Here is a 20,792-nt window from a genome sequence, read left to right on the forward strand (position 1 = left end):
TCGACTTCTATGTTCACCAGAGACAGGACAGTGACCTCAACGCCCGGATAGTGATTCTGAAAACAGGGAACATGGCCATGTCCAATCCGTCACCCCCTTCTGTTACTGAGACCAATGCACTAACGCTATCTAATAACAGGACAGGCCATAAATCAAACTGCCCAGGACAAGGTACAAAGGGACCATCGAAAAGGAAAAGCAAAACTGGGAATCAGACAGACGGGAAGCCCTTAGGACTGCCCTGAACGACAAAGATCTGAAATCATTCTGGGCAATAGTAAGCTCAGGGGACAGGAAAGGACGACCCACCTTAGAGCCTAATATATTGCCCGAAGTCTGGGAGACGCACTTCGGGTTACTGTATGATGGGAAGGATGGTGTAGATGTTACCACTGGCTTTCCGAGCCCATCCTTGGAGTCCTAACAAGAGGGGATGTGGGAGATCACCAACACTGAAGTGGGAGTGCTATTAACAAACTGCAGTGCAATAAAGCGCCAGGTTTAGATAAACTCCAGGGGATCTATTTTGGATGGAACCCAAAATTTGGGCCCCCTATCTGTGTGCCCTATTTAATGCCATCCTGAAGGGCATGGACCCCCGTGATATCTGGTGTGGAGCAGAGATAGTTCCCATATTCAAAAAAGGTTACAATCTCCTACCTTCGAACTACAGACCCATCAGTTTAATTGACGTCACATAAAAACTGATGGGACGGGTCCTTTTGGACCGCGTGCAGGGTTGGATAGAGGAGCAGGAGATCCTAAGTTCCTATCAGGCCGGCTTCCGAACAAATACGTCAACCGTTGACCAGATTTTCAGACTATAACTAGTCTACTGGAAAACGGTGACCATAGAGGGTGGCAGCCTCCATCTTATATTTGTCGACATTAAGCCAGCCTTCGATCTAGTTCCAAGGGAGAAACTCTGGAAAGTACTAAATGAGCTTAAGATTCCACCGTACCTCCTCGATGTGCTAGTGAGGCTCCACTCAGGGAACTATGCACAAGTAAGATCCGGAAAATAAGGGGAACTCTGCATGCTTCCCTGTCAAAAAAGGGGTACGGCAGGGATGTGTGCTCGCCCCAACTCTATTTTGCCTTTACATTAATGGGCTCATAGACCACCTGAAAACATTAAGGATAATGACGCCCCAAAGCTAGTCTCGGGGAAGGTTCCTGCGTTGATGTTTGCGGATGATACTCTGTTATTGTCCAAATCACCTACTGGTATACAACGCACCCTTGATGGCTTTGCGGAGTTTTGTAATATGAGGGGCTTGGAGATCAATGTAACCAAGACCAAATATATGGTTTTCAAAACCACTACTTCAAACCCCTCCCTAAATGGCACACCCCTGGAAAGGGTGAGGATATTTGAGTATTTGGGTATTACTCTATCAGCAGTTTGAGTGGGAGTCCCAATTGGCCAAAGCAGGACTTAGGTTAACACAGACTGTGGGGAGGGGGGGTAGATCAAGAAATTGCACAGAACCTCCACGTTTTAGCCAGCTGCCCCCGTTGTTGAGATATATAAAGCCCAAGCAAGGGGGGGGGGGCACCTTATATGGGGCGGAACTCTGTGGGGGCATTACTCTTTGTCTAATCTCATGAAAGTAAAGAACAACTTAATGAGGCAGTTACTGGGCCTTCCTCGTAGCACCCCCCTAGTCCCTCTCTGCCTGGACATGGGCATGAGGTCCTTTGATGAGGAGATTGCCCTTAGGCCTATTACATTCCGGCGCAGGGTGTGGGCAACTCCGGAGCTGTCCTGCTACAGAGCCGAGCTCAGGGAGATCCTGTCTATTCCAACTACCAAGAAAATACTGTGGCTTTGCCACATAAGGGATCTCCTTGCTAGGCTAGGTAGGCAGGACCTCTGGAAAACGCCAGAGTCATCATGCCCACTAGTATCCAGGCTAGATCTAATGCAACACTATAGACAATCCAACTTAACGGCCCAACAGGAAAGTACTACTGGCGGTCGGATGACCGCAGAGTTCCTCCAAGTAAAGGATGTATATAGAAAAGAACGCTTCTTGGATGTGATTTACCCCCCACTAGCTAGGAAATTGTATATGCAATTTAGGCTGGGGAACCTCCCACTAATGAGCTATGCTAGCAAATGGGCCACAGAGAACAAGGAAGATTGTCCTGCGTGCAATTACAGGGTAGAGTCTGAAATCCATGTATTGTTTTTCTGCCCTGCATACCACCTGCCACGCAAACGCTGGTTAATTCCAATATGTAGAAACCTAGGGTTTAGGCGTTGCCTCGAGGCCTACCGACTACTAAAATACAATACCCACTATCTGATGTGTGGGGGGGCAAGTATGTAAATGTCTTTTATTATTGAAAAATATCGAAATAAAGACTATTTTGAATTTGAATTTCAATACCCACTCTCCACTCGTATTCGCTGCATCACGCTTTCTAAACACTATGTGGCATATGCGGCGGGGCTTTCTAAAGTGACATTTTGGGATGTACCATGTAATGTAACTGCAAAAGGGTTTAGCTAAGAGGGAACTCCATCTCAGTTTTCTGTTTTATCCATTCTTTTTAACCATGAAAATGTTAGCCTGACATCAACTTAAGGGTTGTTTTAAATGATTTTAAAGATAACTGAAGGATGCTACCTTATAATTTTAGTGACTGTAGATATACGATTGTGAGTGTACACACATTTTATCTTTTGTAATGTTGGTTGCGACTTTTGTAATGATGTACTTTTATGGTCCTAGTGGCCGAAATAAAGTTATTGATTGACTGAAATTAGATATGGACAAAGGAATGCACCACATGCCACGTTCCTTGTGGCATGCACAGTGCTTTCAACATAGTAACACATATACTATCTGAAAGGAATTTATTATCAAGAAAGTAAATATTGTTAATTTCAAGATATGTGATGAAGTGTTGCATCCATTCTTCTTTGTAGGATGCACAGGTTGCCCTGCCAAGGTTGTACATGTTATGTACTGAACACATTAATATATTCAAAAAGGAGCAAAAATGAGGTAGGTAGGTGTACACATACATTTCTGCCACGGCATCCCCAACGCCGCAGAACTTGGCCAGCTCGTCGATGCCCTCTTCCTTGATGACGGTGCTATCCACATCGAAGCAGACCGCGTCCGCGTTGCGAAACAGTTCCTTGAGCTCCGTTATGGTGGTCATTTTGATGGCTTTGTTTCTGCTGCAAGAGAAGAAAACCATAGAGGTGAAATGACCGATACAACAATGAAAACAAACTGCTGCCATTTGCACTCAACTGTACTTACAGCGCAAAACCAAACCTGATGGCCGCCTTGCCACAATGGGCATAATGCAAGCCCTGCGGCACAGGGGGACCAGCAATGCTTTGGGGGACATTTTAACACTTCAGGAGAGCCCCATTTAGCCCAAGGCCACTGACAAGATGTGAGATATGGGAGACTCAGATACCCCCAATCGCATTCTGCAAGTGGGCAATATCATTTTGTGTTACTCCACTTCCCACCTGCAGTTAGAGTCTAGGTTCATTGCCAGTTCTCTGCTGACCTCCTGGAAAGGTCATGTTACCCAAGATGGACCCTACTGTTGAACCACTCAGCAACCGGAATAGCCGATTGTTTATGAACGGAGATGAGTTCTGTTCGAGAACTGTGAGCTGAGATGGACTCCCTCCCTCCCTCGCTTCCAGGCAGGCTCCCAGTACCTACAGTTCTCATATACGTGAACAGTACACGTATGGATATGTACCTTAAGATATGCACAGCGTGGTGGCCTTGAAAGGTATGCAGAAGCAGTTCATGCCTCCAGGCTGCACTAATGCTGACTCATCCTGAGCGAGGGACAACAGAAACTTTGTCAAAAACTCTTAATGTCAGGCGATACCCATCTGAAGACAAACACCGGCAAACAGGCACCAAGCTTCACCCCGGGGCATTCTGGGTTTTAAGTAGGCGGCTCGCGCTGCGGCAGCAGCTACAAGGAAGCGAGGGATTCGGCAGCGGATGAAGAATACCTGGTTTAAGAGTCGGTTTCTTCAACTTCTGGCCCAAATATTTTCGAGTTTTTTGTGTGTGTGTTCCTGCTGTCATATAAATATGCGCATATAGGTAGGATTCGGTATTCACGTAATGCAAACCTAACTAGAGAGCAACTCTGTCAGTCAGTAAATGTGGGATTCAGAAGTGAAGGGAGTCCAGAAATGGAGCCATAAAAAAAAAAACCAGGACCTCCAAGCTTGCCAGAATAGTGCAAATGTGGCTTTAGTACTGAATACAATACTTCAGTAGAGGCCTCGAGAAACAGGCACTACAATTCACATGCGGCCCTCACAACATGGCACATTACTTCAGATGTGATCTCCAGCACAGGACACACTGCTCCAGATGTAGCCTCCAGAACCGGACATGATAGGACAGATGTGGTCTCTAGGAATGCACATTACTCTACAAGTGGCCTCCACGATAGGATACTCTCGCCCCCAGATGTGGCCCCTAAAGCCGGACACATCACTACATCTGAGGATTCCAGAATTGGACTCTTCACCCATAGGTGGCCGCAGAGAGGAACACGATAGTCCCGAAGCGCCCTCCAGAATGGTACACATTACTACAGGTTCGATCATCATAATTGAACACATTACATCAGATGAATCCTCCCAAATTGAACACAATCATCTTTACATGGCTCTCAGAACTAGACACTATACTGCCCACCTGGCCTCGAGAAATTGGCAGAATCCTCCACAGGCGGCCTCCTCACTCCTTGTCATCACACTTTCCAGTCCTTCAATGTGGCAACCACATGCATTCTGGGTCTTGTAGTCCGTATTTTCTTACACTGATTTGATTAGACTAACACAACAAATACCGAGAGTTTGTGGGTTTAAAGGCCAAGACTGGAAACAATGTTCATTATGACATGGAGAAAGGAGGGCACCCTATCCAGAACTCTTCATGATACTCCAGACACACCCCTCATACTGGGTACAGTACTTCAGAAGTAGTCTCCAGGAGTGGGATGAATACTCTACATGTGTCTTCAGGAACTGGACACAATTTAAATTTAAACAGCGACTAGACAGTGGTGACAGTGCGTTAACACAACCTACCCTTCTCCATGCAACCCAGCATGACTCTTCCTCTACTCACAGCCCTGTTAGAAAGTGTTCATTTGTTTTGAGGTCAGCACACAGTGCACGTCGGCTACAAAATGTCTCCTGTAAGCCCTCACCTCCCGCCGTGCCCCGCTTCCCTGGGCACCTACACTCCAAAACCACATCTTTGCATTTTTCTACATTACACTTTGCCTCTACCTTCCTGACCACACTCTTGGCACTTGAATTTCGTGCCTCACGTTTTTCACTCCCTCCTATGTACAACCCTGTGGCAGATCTTTGCTTCATCAGCAAGTAATCCTCTGTGATATGTCACATATGTATGCTGTGGAGACCGCCAGGTCAGGATTAACCCACACCTAGCTTCCACAGCACTCATTACCTCCTTATGACGGCTTACACTCAGCTATGATCTAACCTTGTTTACCAACTCGTTCCCCATTCAAAGGTTGCTCAACCTGTTAGTCGTCTGATACATAATCCTCTTGATAACTAGTTGTGTTGCTCAGGAATCCACGTGTGTCATGTAATTGGCAGCTCTGTATGCGCTAACAGCATTTATGAGCTGTCACTGCAGTGCACAGGAAAACAAACAGGACGTCGACAAGAAGTCAATTAAGTGTAGACAACAGCTACCTCCGTCCGTGGTGCCCAGACAGAGTCCATAAATGCAGCTGAGGGACAGAAGATACAGAGGAATCTTGAAGATTGAACTCCTTACCCTTTCCCTAGTGCCCTTAACTGCAAGTAGGAGGCTGTTGAGGGACTAAGCGAGTCAATTGTTTGATGTCATCATAAGTATGAATGTGTGATGTCACATATGCTACCCCGGACATTTTGTTGAATTGACGTCAGAGTTGGACAAACCGTCTTACTACTCTGGCATTATCCTGGAGGACTTCAGGCTAGGGCAATGCTTTCAGAGCAGGATGGGCTGGCATGACCAAGGTTTGACACAATAGTCCCGCTTTAGTTATGTCGCCCCCTGTAGCATGGGGCTGGTTTCAACAAATTTGCCAGGAGTGATTGCTGATTGATGTATGTTAACTTCTTTCACTTTGACAGAGCAGGCAAGAGCCCAGCAGAGAATGTTGCCATCCTATGCAAAGTAAAACACCCGGTCTTAAGACACCATCCCCTCTGGCAGCATGAGAGCACCGTTGCTGCTTGAAAGGGAAATCTCGTACCTACTTCTTGTGGCTCTTTAAGGAAGCTCCTGGGGTTCTCTTAAACTAGCACCGGTGACAATGCTCATTAATTCGTGGATTAATTACAAAGGAGTGGTCATTCCCACCTCACATTAGGAGAGGTTACATTTGAAGAGAGTTGCATCACAAATTCCCCGGGTATATCATGTGGCAAATTGTATAGAAGGACAAATAATAATTGTGGTCACTAAACAAATACCATTCTGGTAAGAGCATAACCAGCAAGTGAACCATGGTAGCTTCCTAACCCCTAAAGTGAAATGTGACCTACTCCAAGGGTCTTCCTTACCTGCACTATCCTTTAACACCCACTTGGCTACTCCAGCGACCATCATTAGCCACAAGGTAGATCACCACATGTACGCCAACAATACCTAGGCCCCCTACTATGATGTCCCAAATGTGGCGAGCCACTCTACTTTGAAGGACTACTACCCTTCCATGTACAATAGTGAGTGAAATGAAACTAGCTTAACCCCAAAGAAGCAAACAATGAGATCATGCTAGTCCTGGAGGTTGTGTTCTGGGGAGGGTCAAACACAAGATGGACAAATTGGGACAAGGGAAGCCGTCGATTAAGAAGCATGCAAATGAGAGCGACAAAGCCAATGTAAGCCCCTGTTAGTTCTTAGTAAGCTTATAATAGGTGTTTACAACCACACAGCTAGCGCTGTCTCGCAGACGCAACCTAACAAAGCTGAAGGATGAATGTGATTGCTAAGTGCTATGTGAAAACACTGTCATTTCCTTTTACAAAGTGCTTCCACCTTTTGATTCAGAGTGCTAGCTCTTCTGGATTAAGGGTTGTCTAAGATGCCTTACTCATTCCACGTGTGCCCCTCTGCAGAAACTGGTGCTGGCTAGGCCTGTTAATACCACACAGGAGTCACTGGGAGCACTGAGCATCCGCAAGCCAGCAATGGACTCCGCCTGTAGCAAGATATGAACAAGCTATCTAAGGGTGAAAGTCTGTCCACTCTTCTGTCAAACTGCTGCGTGGCTGAATAATGTGTCAAAGATAAAGCTCCTCCGTTGAACTCACTAACCTACACCCAACCACAATAGTACTGTGCACAATCAGCAGACGTAACACGACGGGGACTGCAGTTCTCCTGAGTCAGAGGAAGATATGAACGGGGCTGCCGCCATTCCAAGGCTGGACTTCAATCTCCCGTCTTCTGCATCTCCACGTTCAGTTACAAGGGCGAACCCAAAAGCGAAGCATCCATTGGCTCTGCCATTAGGTGGTTGTGATAAAAAAAATATGTCAGTTTGGCCGATTTAGGGTGGCTACCTTATCACCAATTCCATATAAGAGGCACAGTTATTGCCCTCTTTGTTTTGTACACCCAGAGTATACGTTTCTTCCCTCTCTATTTTTGGTACTCTGAATATAGAGCAAACTAGCTGCAAAAGAAGGATGAATGCATGAATGACTGTAGGCTTTTACCATTGCAAGAACAGGTGACTGATTTAAGATCTTACTGCTGACATATGTGTGTGATCTAGAGGCCACGAGTCCCCATAGGCCAGCTCATCCTTCCATCATTCTGAAATTAATAAATTCGGTGAAAGTAACATCCGTTACTTACAGTGCTTGGAAACAGTAGAAAAACCAACATTAAGTGCTATATAAAAAGCAAATTATGTTTCATCTACCATGCATGGTCATTTGGATGTTCCACCATGAGGAAATGTGGCAAATGAAAGATTTTGAGCACCATAGGGCAGCAAAATTGGTCATGACCATCGGTTTACTTTCGTTACATGTTTTTAGGGTTTTGTTAAGCACAGCGTACACCCAAACCAGGGTTTCTTGGCACTAGATCACCTCTAACGGTTGGTGGGAATGTAGGAGCTTTAGCAAATGCACCATCGCATACATGGTTATGCATGAGAGCACTCCTGGGAACACTTGCTCCTAAATTCATTGTGAATTCTAAGACATTCTGAGAAAGGCAGACCTTTGTGGCATGTAACGAAATAAAACTGGAGTGAATTTACGACTTTGTGGGCAGGCCAGTTATTCATAGTGAAGCACTGAGTCATCCAAGGAACCGAAAGAAACAGAAATGCTATTTGGAAGAAGGACAATTACTTTCAAGGACAAGTGAAGAGTTCCTCTATCATGCTCTGTTGAAGTAAGATAGGGTGGCATAATGTTGTGAGAATGATGGACATTCTGGTGACAGGTAAGGAGCCCTTGAGGCTAAATTTAAACTGCCACAAAAGGAGATAAAGAATTTGTGGAACTATACGAAACAAATTAAAGGCAAGCTGTAGCACACAGCGGTTCACACAAAAGACTTCAAGGGTCCCCTCCAAGTGCATTTTCTGTTTTCTGTATTGTGTGATGGAGGATTTAGTCGCAGTTGAATCAGGTGACTTGACTTCTAGTCTAGAAACCACCATAAATTCATCACTGATAGGACTGAACGTGGAGCCCGCCATCCTTGTGGGACTCATGTCCCCCTTCACTGATGAAACACAATATGGCTGAAACGCTGTGGAGGACACTTGTGTTCCCATGCAGAAGGGTCGTAGACCGGGCGGGGGTGTAGACTGATTTGAATGCAGTTGGTTAACTTGTGTAGTGGCATGGACGAGCTTAAAACGACGGAATTGTTCCTTGCGATAAAGAATTATGGGCTCCAGACAATGAATGTATCGCTCTTCAGTAGGTCTCCCTAAGTTTGAGGGATGTGCCCAGGGTTGGAACCCGAGCGGTGCCTACGAACTTAAGATGCACATCACGGGTTAAGATCCAATGAAGCAGAAGTGCACCCGGATGGTTTGTTTTCTTGTGCAATAGACACGTTGCCTAGCAACTTTTGCAGGACAGATCCTTGAGGGTGTGGTCGAGAAGGATTTACACAAGGATGAACAACTTTGCATTGACAAAGATAAGCTGAAAGCAAAGGAACATAAAGCGGCAAAAACATAGTTAAAGTGAAGTTATGGTTGAAGATCCCTTGTAAATTTTAGTGACATCACTGTTGTGTTCATTTTTCATCAAGGAAACCATTTTTAAGCGGTTTACAATTAAGTTATTGTTGTGGTCTTTCTTCAGTCCTACGAGTAATTCAGTTCTACACACATCGACCATCGTAAGATCATAAACCCACCTCAAATTCTCATATATCTCAAAAACAACCACCATCTCACAACAATATACCCACCGTCACACATGCACACAGATACTTAACAACTTAATTATCATCATACATAAACACACTCATCATCACACATCCAACTATCAAATGCAAACACACACCATCATATAACTACACATCCACCATAATCTACGACTGTATAAACAACTACATAGACCAATACAAACCATAGTACGATTACAGGTCCACATGCCCACCTCCACATGAAAAAACACCTACCATTTGTTGCCTTCCGTTATATACCGCCACACAACCAATACCATTGGCCCACACACCCACCAAGAGATACTCGCATACCTATCAGCATACAACCATACACACACACACCAACATACCTTCACACAACCACTATAAACAGGGGAAACCCTTTTGGGCAGCTGAGCGCACTACAAGTTGTGTGTATATATATATATATATGAATATTCACACACTCGACATGTTGAAACAACTACCATCATATGGCCATACAACTACCACATACATCCATGCGCCCACCATCAAATAGTAACACAACCAACGACCTATGTCGAACATAACGCACGCAGTGTAAATCTGTCCTGTCACACACCAACACATGCACACACCATCATTTATTTATTTATTAAGTTTTGTCCAGTATGGATAGCGTTTAATTTGTGTTTAATTTGAGTGCTGAAGCCCAAAGGTCTACCCAGAAGCCCAGGGATAGTGCTATTAAATATCAGAGCACCCAATAGCAAGGATGCTTAGGCTTGAATCCACCTCATGCCTCTCTCATCCACTACCAAATACTCCCTACCTCTTTATCTCCCTCTTGCACGCTCCTGCTTTCTCACTTTTTTTTGGTTTGAATTTGTTTATTGGGATTTTACATTTCCTGTTACAAATTGATGCTGCATCATTGACATATTATAACATACATTTGCAAGTGTTTCATTATTATTTATACTAAAGAATTCCACAATCTCATCGTACCTCAGAACACCTTGGATAGGATATCTTACGACAGTCCGGGAGTTATCTTCTAGCTTAAATCGCCATACATTAGTATGTTATGTGATGTCTGGTTGGGTGGGTATCCCGGGGGTGTGAGTTGATATTTCGCCCAGCTCCTGCTTTCTCACTTTATGATGCGTTTTCCATCTTTCTCAGTCTTTCCACTTTGTTTGCCTCTGGGTCTCGTTAAATCTCTGAAGCAGAAAAACAAGCGACTCTCCCCAAAAATGAGTGTTGGTGGCCGTTACCAGCCACTGGCTCAAATTAAGCACTGACATGGATAGAACCTGATGGCATCATAGCACTATACATCGAAGTGTTTTCCTGAGTAGAAATTGTAGGCTGCTAAATTCTAAAAGGTTTAGATGAGGTTATCCTTAGCAAGCACTTCAAGAGGCATAACATCTACATGCCTAAGATCGTGCAAGAGTGGGAATGGTTGCAAAATAAACATTCATATATGCTTTTGTGCTGTATATACATAGGAGCTATCAACACAGACAACTCTGTAAATAGAACACAGTTGAAGAACGACTATAATGACCTCCTCGCATGTCTTCTTGTCCTGTCCTTGCTGCAGGAGTAGTCCTCTGCTCCCACAGATGTTGATTACCTGAACCGGCCAAAAACCTACACCCAATGCCCACCCACTAGCCCCTATAACAGGAAGCCCATATGACCACATCCTGACATATACAAGCAAAAATGAACCAAAATATAGGATGGGATCAGTGAGGGTGGGAATTTCATTACAAGACCGGAGGCTACATTATGCATTATCCTTTAATAAGCAACTCACACAGCCACACTACATCATAAAGGATAAAGTTCTAGAGTTAACAACAAAGGATGTATCCAGGAGATGATCTGCCTCTTTTAAAAGCGGCTCGCCAGCAGATAAGTCGCTACTTTCCTTCTCTCCGATAATTCCACATTATATGCTAATATTTATGACTATTCCTTATGTTTTAGGCCTGATTTATGCTTATATAAGGCTGTTTTACGTTTATCTCTCTCTCTGACTGTATTTTGATGCCTTTTTGCCAATACGACGTGGAAATGTCGATGATTTACGTTTATCTCTCTCTCTGACTGTATTTTGATGCCTTTTTGCCAATACGACGTTGAAATGTCGAGTTTGACCTTGTTTTGATGCCTTATTTCGCTTCCTTCTAGGATTTCGTTCCCTTATTCCCCGGGTGGCGCTGGTTCCCACTCCCACCCCCTCTCATGTACTTCCAATTTTCGGTCGTCCTTAGGTGTTAACCTCGTACCTTCCCTGCGCGATCCCGCAACGGTCCCCTCATTGCCCGCCGCTCTCCCGCCCTGTCCCGTCACTGCTCACGGCGATTTCTTCGCTTCATCCCTTCCGACGATTGCTTCGGTTCTGCTTCCTCGGAGTAGGCGCCGCTTGGAGGAAAGCACCTTAGCAACGCCCGCGTTGCGTGCTTCTCCTCTCAAGCGACTTTCCTCTCCCCGGCGGCTGAGCTCGAGCACTCTTCGGCAAAATTGCCAGTTGCTCTGCATCAGCCACCGGGGGGACCCTATTTCATCGCGCTTTGGCTCCTTATTGTAAAAAGATCGTTTTTTTGGCACATATTAACCCTTGCCTTACCCCTAATAAGAACCCAAATAATTCCTCCACATATTGAGTACTATCCTTCCCCTTCAACCTACCTGGGTTCCCTTAACCCTAAATCCACCCATAAAATCCACCTATAAAATAGTTTCAAACCATAAATTAAAACATTTATATATTTTTTATATATAGATATATCCCAAAAAATAATAATATATATATATATATATAAATCAAAATCAACAACAAAAAAAAAGGGGGAGAAAGAGGAGGTAGAGAGGAGAACTTTATTATCTTACCTTCCAGTATCCTTTTCTGGCTCTTAACTACATCATGTCTGACATGGATTCTGATGATGCCACCGCTAGTTCACCTGCCCCCATTGACGACTCACTCAAAAAATTCCTTCAACAGGAAATTAAGTCATGTATGATATCCTCTCTCAAAGAAGTCATGCTCTCCAAAAGACCGTGTGATCCTCAGGATCCTCCCCTACACGGTAAGAGACCCAAGAAGACCAAACATTGCGAAAGCACTACAGGCCCTAGCGCCTTTCACGCTACAGGAGGTCCTAGCACCTCGCTTTGGATGGGTGGCCACGGCGCCCCACTTGAACCTGATGTCCCTCGGGACACTACCTTGACCGGTGCCCATAGCGGCACAAATATGTACTGTGTCCCTCGCGACACACCTTGGGATAGTGCTAACCAAAAATGTAAGAATGTTGGTCTCGACTCCTCTTCATCCTCCTTTGATGATAACTCCTCTAAAGACCTTTCAGACGAATTCGTCTTTGACCTGGATGAGCTCCACCATGACCTTAACTCGCAATCTGACTCGGAACCCACCTCAAAAAATATTATTTTAAATCCTGTTGGAGAGGAGATGTTTTCTCCCCTAAACATCTCTCACCCCAACAGTTCAAAATGGTTCCCACAGGATCATGTTTCCAAATTTGTCACACGCTGGTTGAGAAACCTATTGGACAGAAACACCAGAAATACAATGAGGTCTGAATCCCCCAGACCTACCATTGATGAGAGGGTCTGTCAAACCCCCAACCTGGATCCTAATCTTATCAAATTTTTATTTAAATTAGGGCGAGACCCCAGAAAAGGATTGGAGAGAGCCCTTAAAGGCTGCCAAGACCGCCTCTTGGACGTCTTGGGACCCCTCGTTAGAATCCTTGATATGGCCGAACAATCCCATCTCTCCTCCACCCCCTTGAATGTTGATCTCATTCGGGGATGGAGCCAAAGAGCCATCGTTCTCCTTGGCAACGCTAACTCAAGCTTGAACGTTGAACGCAGGAGATCGATTTTAAACAAGATCAACCCAAAATTAGGTGACATGGCGGAGAAAGAACCCTCCCAGAACCCCAAAGGCCTTCTTTTTGGAGAAGACATAATCAAGGAGATTGGCAAATACGTATCCACCGTTACCGCCCTTGATAGAGCTCAAAATAACCTGAGACGGGTATTCAACAACAACCTTTTTGGCCAGGCCGGTAGAAGGGGTCGCTCTTCCGGCCGAGGCAACCAACGACCCTACTCGTCCTTCAGAGGAACAGGAAGGGGCTTCTACCCCCCTAGACAACCTTTCTTTCCCCAGAGAGGAAGAGGCCCGAGAAACCGTGGTTCAAGAGGTCGAGGTACTCCCAACACCTCCAACTCTACAAGTAAGTACTACTCCTCCTTCTTCTTTCCCTCCCATAGTGGGGGGCAGACTAAAACAGTTCTATCATGTCTGGGATTCAATTACCCAAGATCCATGGGTTTTAGAAACAGTTATGGGCTTCAAGATAGACTTCTTTCAGATTCCCTTCCAATCACACTTACCCCATCCCTTTTTCCTTCCGGAAGATCAACAAACGATCGTGGAGGAAGAAATCATTTCCATGCTCAAAAAAGACGCAATTGTGGAAGTTCCATGGTCCGATGCAAGGTTCATAAGCACACTGTTTCTTGTGCAGAAGAAGGACAAGGGTTGGAGACCCGTAATAAACCTTCGAGAAGTCAACAAATTTCTGGTTTATCGTCACTTCAAAATGGAGGGCATCCACCTCCTGAGGGATCTCCTTCTCGAAGGAGACTGGATGGTCAAGCTAGACCTGAAAGACGCCTACTTCACCATCCCCATGTACAAGGAACATCAACCTTTCCTTCAATTTGCTTGGAAAGAACGTCTTTACCAGTTCCAAGCTCTTCCCTTCGGCCTCTCTTCTGCCCCTTGGTGTTTTACCAAGATCATGAAGTGTGTCGTTACAATCCTAAGAGAGAGGGGTATCCGCCTCATCATTTACCTGGACGATATTCTTATCATGTCCCAATCCCATTCAGATCTCCTAAGAGATCTAGAAACCTCCATGAACTTAATAGAGAGCATAGGTTTCATTATCAACAGAGAGAAATCAATTCTCTCTCCCTGCCAAATTATAGAGTTCCTCGGTTTCACCCTGGACACATTGAAATGCCTTCTCCTTCTCCCTGCCAAGAAGATTGCCAAGATCCGGAAGGAGATCAGATCCGTGTTGAAACAAGACTCTTTAACTCTCCGCGAACTAGCCAGACTTCTTGGGCTCCTTTCTTCTTCCATCCAGGCTGTCTTTCCTGGTCCCCTCAACTACCGCGCGCTTCAGAGAATAAAGAGGAAAGCCCTCAATTCGGGTCTGTGGTACGGGGACCTTGTGTCTCTGGACCCAGATGCCAGGGCAGAGCTCTTTTGGTGGCTGGAGAACTTAGACGCTTGGAACGGCAAAGCTATCTTCGGCTCATCCCCGGATTTTGTCCTAGAATCAGATGCCAGCCTTCATGGCTGGGGTGCTCGTTTGGAAGACCAGAACACCGGTGGGGTCTGGACCCTGTCGGAATCTTCTCAACACATAAATTTTCTGGAGTTGACGGCCGGTTTATACGCCCTTATGAGCTTCAAACACTCCATCCAAGGGAGGTCCGTTGTCCTGAAAATGGACAACGTTTCCGCTGTGGCCTATATCAATCGCCTTGGAGGGACGAGATCTGCGGATCTCTCCAACCTTGCCAGGAAACTTTGGATGTTCTGTCTGGAACACAAAATTTCCCTCAGGGCGGAATATCTTCCCGGGAAATCGAATATTTCTGCGGACTGGAATTCAAGATTCCTTATAGACTTCTCGGACTGGAAACTCGATGTGAACGTCTTCAATTCCCTCTTCCACTTTTGGGGTCCCATGGACATGGATTTATTTGCCAGCAGGCTTACCTTCCAACTTCCCAACTATTTCAGTTGGATGCCGGACCCGGGCGCTCTTGCTGTGAACGCGTTTCTCCAACCTTGGTCCCACTTCCTGGGTTATGCCTTCCCTCCTTTCGCCATGATTCAGAGGGTCCTTCAGAAGGTCAGATCGGAACAATGCCTTCTGATCCTTATAACTCCCTTTTGGCCGTCCCAGGCATGGTTCCCGACAGCCCTGGAACTAGCATGCGACATTCCCTTTCTGATCCCAGCCTCTCCAGGCCTGGTCTCGAACGCAGACGGGGAAGATCATCATCTTATTCTCGAGGGGAATTTGAACCTTCTTGCCTGGAAGGTGTCAGGCAATCTAACGAGCTGTCTGGACTTTCGTCGACAGCTCTCTCTCTCCTCGGAGAATCTTGGGCCCCTGGAACACACCTTAGATACAACAACATTTGGAAGAAATGGTTTCATTGGTGCCTGGAAAGGAGTCTGGATCCCGTGGAGACTCCTGTCGTGAATATCGTAAATTTCCTGGTCGAACAATTTGACAGAGGCCTTTCCTATCGCTCTATTAATTGCTTCAGATCCGCAATCTCTGCTGGTCATTCTCCTATCAACGGTAAATCGGTAGGTAAAAATCCTATTATTTGTAGAGTCCTCAAGAGTAGAAGACTAAGAAGACCCCCTAGACCTAAATACCAGACCCTTTGGGATGTCAAGTGTATTTTAGACCTTTTTTGTTCTTGGCCGGACAATTCTTCCCTTAATAGAAAGTTTCTCTCCTTTAAACTCGCCACGCTCTTATGTTTAATCTCTTGTAGGAGAGTATCTGACATCAGAAGTTTAGACATCTCAAATAGGTGTTATGATATGTTTGGTGTCAAGTTTGAATTACTAAGAAGAACTAAAACCATGTCAGATTTTATCTTTTATCCTCGTTTTGACAGTTTGCCTAAACTTTGTGTGGCTGCTTGTATGAAAGAATACAACGCTAGGATGTCTCTCCTACGCCCTCATGATGCAAATCAACTTTTAGTTTCCTTTGTGAAACCTTTTAAGCCTGTTTCTTCCACCTCCAAAGGTAGATGGGTTAAATCTACCATGAAACTTGCTGGTATAGACCTCTCGAAATTTCAAGCACATTCCATTAGAGGAGCTATGGCCAGTAAATCCTTCTGGTCAGGTGGTAAGTTGGATGATATCCTGAAAGCTGCTGACTGGTCAAATGCTAATACCTTTGTTCGTCATTATTGCAAGCCTATCGAGCATATGTCTGAGGTCGTCCTTCGAGGCTACGAACATGCATAATGTAGCCTCCGGTCTTGTAATGAAATTGCGATTCTCCTATTAACATGACCAGAGAATCTGGATTTCATTAAAGACACGGAGGCTGACATTATCCCTCCCTCCTCCCTTTTACAACCTTTGGGATATCTCTTATGAACCTTTTACATCTTTGATATATTGTTCATGTTCTTATTGATTACTTCAATTGTTTTAATCCGTTATTACGCCTATGTGATACTTTATCTCTTCAGGCTCTTGGTTCTTAATCTTTTCTTTCTTTCAGACAATTCCGTTTAACCGGCTGGCCCTTGACTTGCTGAAGTTTCTTCCATGATGTTTTTAAGCTTCCTGGTCTCTCAACCTTTGAAGTTCGTTCCTTACCCGGATCTCTCAGTTTTTTTGAAGTTCTTCCTGCTGCGATTCTTTTAAAAGAGGCAGATCATCTCCTGGATACATCCTTTGTTGTTAACTCTAGAACTTTATCCTTTATGATGTAGTGCGGCTGTGTGAGTTGCTTATTAAAGGATAATGCATAATGTCAGCCTCCGTGTCTTTAATGAAATCCAGATTCTCTGGTCATGTTAATAGGAGAATCGCAATTCAGGCTTGAGACGAGGAAGACTTGTACTCGGAGTAATGAAGTTTACCAGTGAGTAACTGGCCGTGTCTATACGTGGAGGTGGCATTGTGGGTTTTTCAGTTTCTTATTAAGTGACTGATAGGATTACATTGTTCTGCTGTCCAGAGGAATGGAGTTCCATATTCTGGCAGCACTTGCAGAGAATGGTTGGTTTGCTGTGTTTAATTTCTTCACGATTGACATTTCAAGTAGATGGTCAGAGCCCCTTAGCTTGTGTTGGTCATACACTAACAGAACATTCACACCCAAGTGAAATAAATCTATTCAGTAGCTTGTGAAAAATCAGTGCGACAAATAACCATAGCTAAAAGAATACAACTGATGAAAATAATGCGCACATCAGTCAAATCACACTGATTTCATGCGATGCCATAAGCCACATCAACAATAATGTGAGGTGTCATTAGCGATGTCATGTGTGAGGTCACGAGCAGTACCCGGCAAGAAGGTGAGTTATGATTTGCGTAGTGCACCATAACACATTATAGGGATTTTTAATTTACGCAATGAACCGTAACCTCGATTTAATCGTGTTTTTTTTGCAGTGTATAGATTTTAATTCTAAATGGAAAAGGCCAAACGTCTTAGTAAATACACATGGGAACATTGAACTGTGATGTTAGGTAACTCCTTCCCGTAGTGCATTAGTGCAAACACAAGATAGAGCAGACCGCTGAGTGCAGGGAAATCACACCCAAGATAAGGCAGTGCTGCTCTCTCGGAATAGGAATCTGAGATTAGGAATGTGGAAAGTCAGCACTTTTAAGAGAACTGTTTGAATAGAGTACAATAGCCATCGCGATAGCTCACCAGGTTAATGCAACTGCTTCAGAGACTGCGTGTAAAAGTGAGTTTGGACTATGACACGCTTTACTTCCTTTCAGGGCAGCTAAAAACAGACGTACCGAGTTAGGAAGTATCAGTATGTGTTGTCAAGGTTTGAGACTTTGGTGAGGTGATACTACATGAAAGAACCGTCATTACAACTCAACTGGGCTTGGAAAATGCAATTGCTGCTTTGAGAAATTTCAAGCCAACAAGTGGGAAATGCTGGACAAATTCACGAGCAGAGGGCAACGAATGAACCACTGAGTTTCCAAAACACATACCAGCCACTGAAACTATGGATCAAAAATACAAACGGCGATCTTATATCTTCACATACATATGGTTTCAAGAAACCTAAGCTGTAATAAAAATGCTACTAAAATGGATTAGAAGGTACAGTGCTTGCTGCTGAGATCGGGCTGTTTTCTGCAGATTACAGGTTCGAACACTGATAGGGGCTGGCACAGCCTGTCATCCTTATAAAACGGATTAAAAAAAGGAGTGCCCGTGTCAAGCATATTATCATTATTTGAGAGAAGTTTTTATTTTATCAGTGTCCTTGCCTACTTCTCAGTTTTATGTCGGCAGCATGTCCACGTATGCGGCTTGCTTGTGGGTCAGAGGGCATGAATTCTGTATGATAATGAACCTGAGAGCATGAACAACTGCAGTGTCCATGTGTGCACCTCTGGCTACTCTCCAGGTGGGGAGAACAGTTCAAATCACAGCCTAGATTTTCATTGGCAGAGTGTTCTTGTGAAGGGCCTTTTTATTATTCTATTTACCACGACTGAAATGTAATGTACAATGATTACTGCGCCTGGACGGTGACACAATAAATGTGAGCAAATTTTGAAATGAAAACAAACACTCGATGTATCTTTTTTCAAAATTGAAGAATCGTAAATAATTGGTTTCTGTATATGACAATGAAATCATTCTTTAAAACAGAGCTGAACTGGCATATTTAATAAAAAGGCAGAAACATGATTTCTCGACTCCTGAAGTGAACAAAACATGCATAATCCTTTAGTTGTATAAATTAATAAGATTTAGGTGACTCTAGCTTAAATCACAATCAAATCATAAGAAAAAAATATGTTAAAGGGCAACTTGAAAAGGCTAAAATACAGACACAGGACAAAACTATTCTCTTACTAAGAAGACATTCATCCTCCACAGACTGGTTACTAACCTCTGTGGTTAGAAAGGATGAATACTGAGGAAGCTGAAATGATGCTGCTTAGGAGTGGTATCCTCAAAGAGAAGATCCTTTTAGTGGCTCCTCCCTGTTGACAAGCAAAGACCTGCCATGCAAGGATGGCAGGGTCCCTTCGTTATATTATAAGGGAGTAAGCCAGGAGGAGAAAAGGAATGCACAACTACCACAGGCTATAGAGTCAACAATAAGCTTTTATCAGGTAGCTGGACTATTTGGGGCCCGATGTAGGTAATCCCAGATTACCGATTCTTAAATACCGAGTCATACCGATTCGGTATTTAAGAACAGGCAAATGGGATGTAGGTAATTTTACCGAAAGAATTACCGATTCGGTAAGTTTCGGTAATTACCGAATCAGTAAATACCGATTCAGTAATTGCCATTCATTCCTATGGGCCTGTAGGCCCATAGGAATGAATGCCAATTACCGAATCGGTATTTACCGATTCGGTAAAAGGGGGAAACATTGAAGGGTGGCAGGGTGTCACTTTGACACCCTGTTGCACCCCTCAATTGTGTATGGGTGCACATGTTGCAGACATACATGCCCTAAGGGGAATGGCATGTATGTCTGCAACATGGTACTGTTGGAATAGCAAAAAAAATGCTTTTTCCAAGGTTTTCATTATTTACCACCAACTTGTAGTTGGTGGTAAATAACGAATCCTAAAAGGGGAAAAGCACTCATTTGAGTGCTCCCTACATAGCAAAATCAGTAATTTACTGATTCGGTATTTTAAGGAAACGGTAATTTACCGATTCCTTAAAATACAGATTCGGTAAATTACCGAATCAGTAAAATACCCACCTACATCTCATTTTCCAAATACCGGTCGGTAACGGCCGAATTTACTGATTTTCGGCCGTTACCGACCGGTACTTGCCTACCTACATCTGGCCCCTAATGTCTTCTCTAGTTATGTTATGTTACGTGGATTTGTACTGCGCACAGCTGCCCCAGCTAAGGGGCGTCCCGGCGCACGGCAAGGTACCACGCGACAACCACAGAAACACAACAACTAAGGCAATCCAGACAGATTTTTATTTAAAAAAGGAAAGTTTTGATCGCCCTACGAAAGGTCAAAAGATCTTCCGACAGCCGAATCGCCACCGGAAGGGAATTCCACAGTTCGGCCGCTTTAACCCGGAAAGACCGGCCTCCAACACGGCACAACTTGTATCTAGGGATAATGGTGAGAGCTTGACCCATAGATCTCAGGTGCCGAGTGGGGACATACCAGGTCAGGAGATCCAGTAGAGTTTGAGGAGCCGTACCTTTTAAGATTTTAAAAGCTAAACAGAGTACCTTAAATTGGATTCTAGCTCTAACTGGCAACCAGTGTAGAGCGTTCAAGGTACTAGAGACAGGGCAGAAACGGGGGAGACCCACAATAGCCCTTGCAGCGGCATTCTGCACCCGCTGAAGTCGGGTAAGTTCGGCCTGGTTAGCACCCGCCAGAAGCGAGCTGGCGTAATCCAAGCGTGATATAACAGTCGCCTGTATAACTAACTGACGGGTGCGTGAATCAAAGAACTTGAGAATTGGGCGCAAAGATC

At 44.5% G+C, this 20,792-nt stretch overlaps 1 protein-coding gene across 4 annotated transcripts in view; it reads right to left on the reverse strand.

Moving 5' to 3' along the window:
- The window catches only part of PSPH (phosphoserine phosphatase), a 186,839-nt gene that overhangs the window by 50,457 nt on the left and 115,590 nt on the right, over positions 1–20,792 (reverse strand). For all 4 annotated transcript variants that reach the window (XM_078679392.1, XM_078679391.1, XM_078679390.1 and 1 more), the window contains one exon: positions 3,038–3,196. In XM_078679392.1, coding sequence (XP_078535518.1) covers positions 3,038–3,196 — 159 coding nt within the window. The remainder of the gene's footprint in view (positions 1–3,037; positions 3,197–20,792) is intronic.

The sequence above is a fragment of the Lissotriton helveticus genome, chromosome 3_1 (assembly GCF_964261635.1).
Source record: "Lissotriton helveticus chromosome 3_1, aLisHel1.1, whole genome shotgun sequence".
Classification (NCBI taxonomy): Eukaryota; Metazoa; Chordata; class Amphibia; order Caudata; family Salamandridae; genus Lissotriton; species Lissotriton helveticus.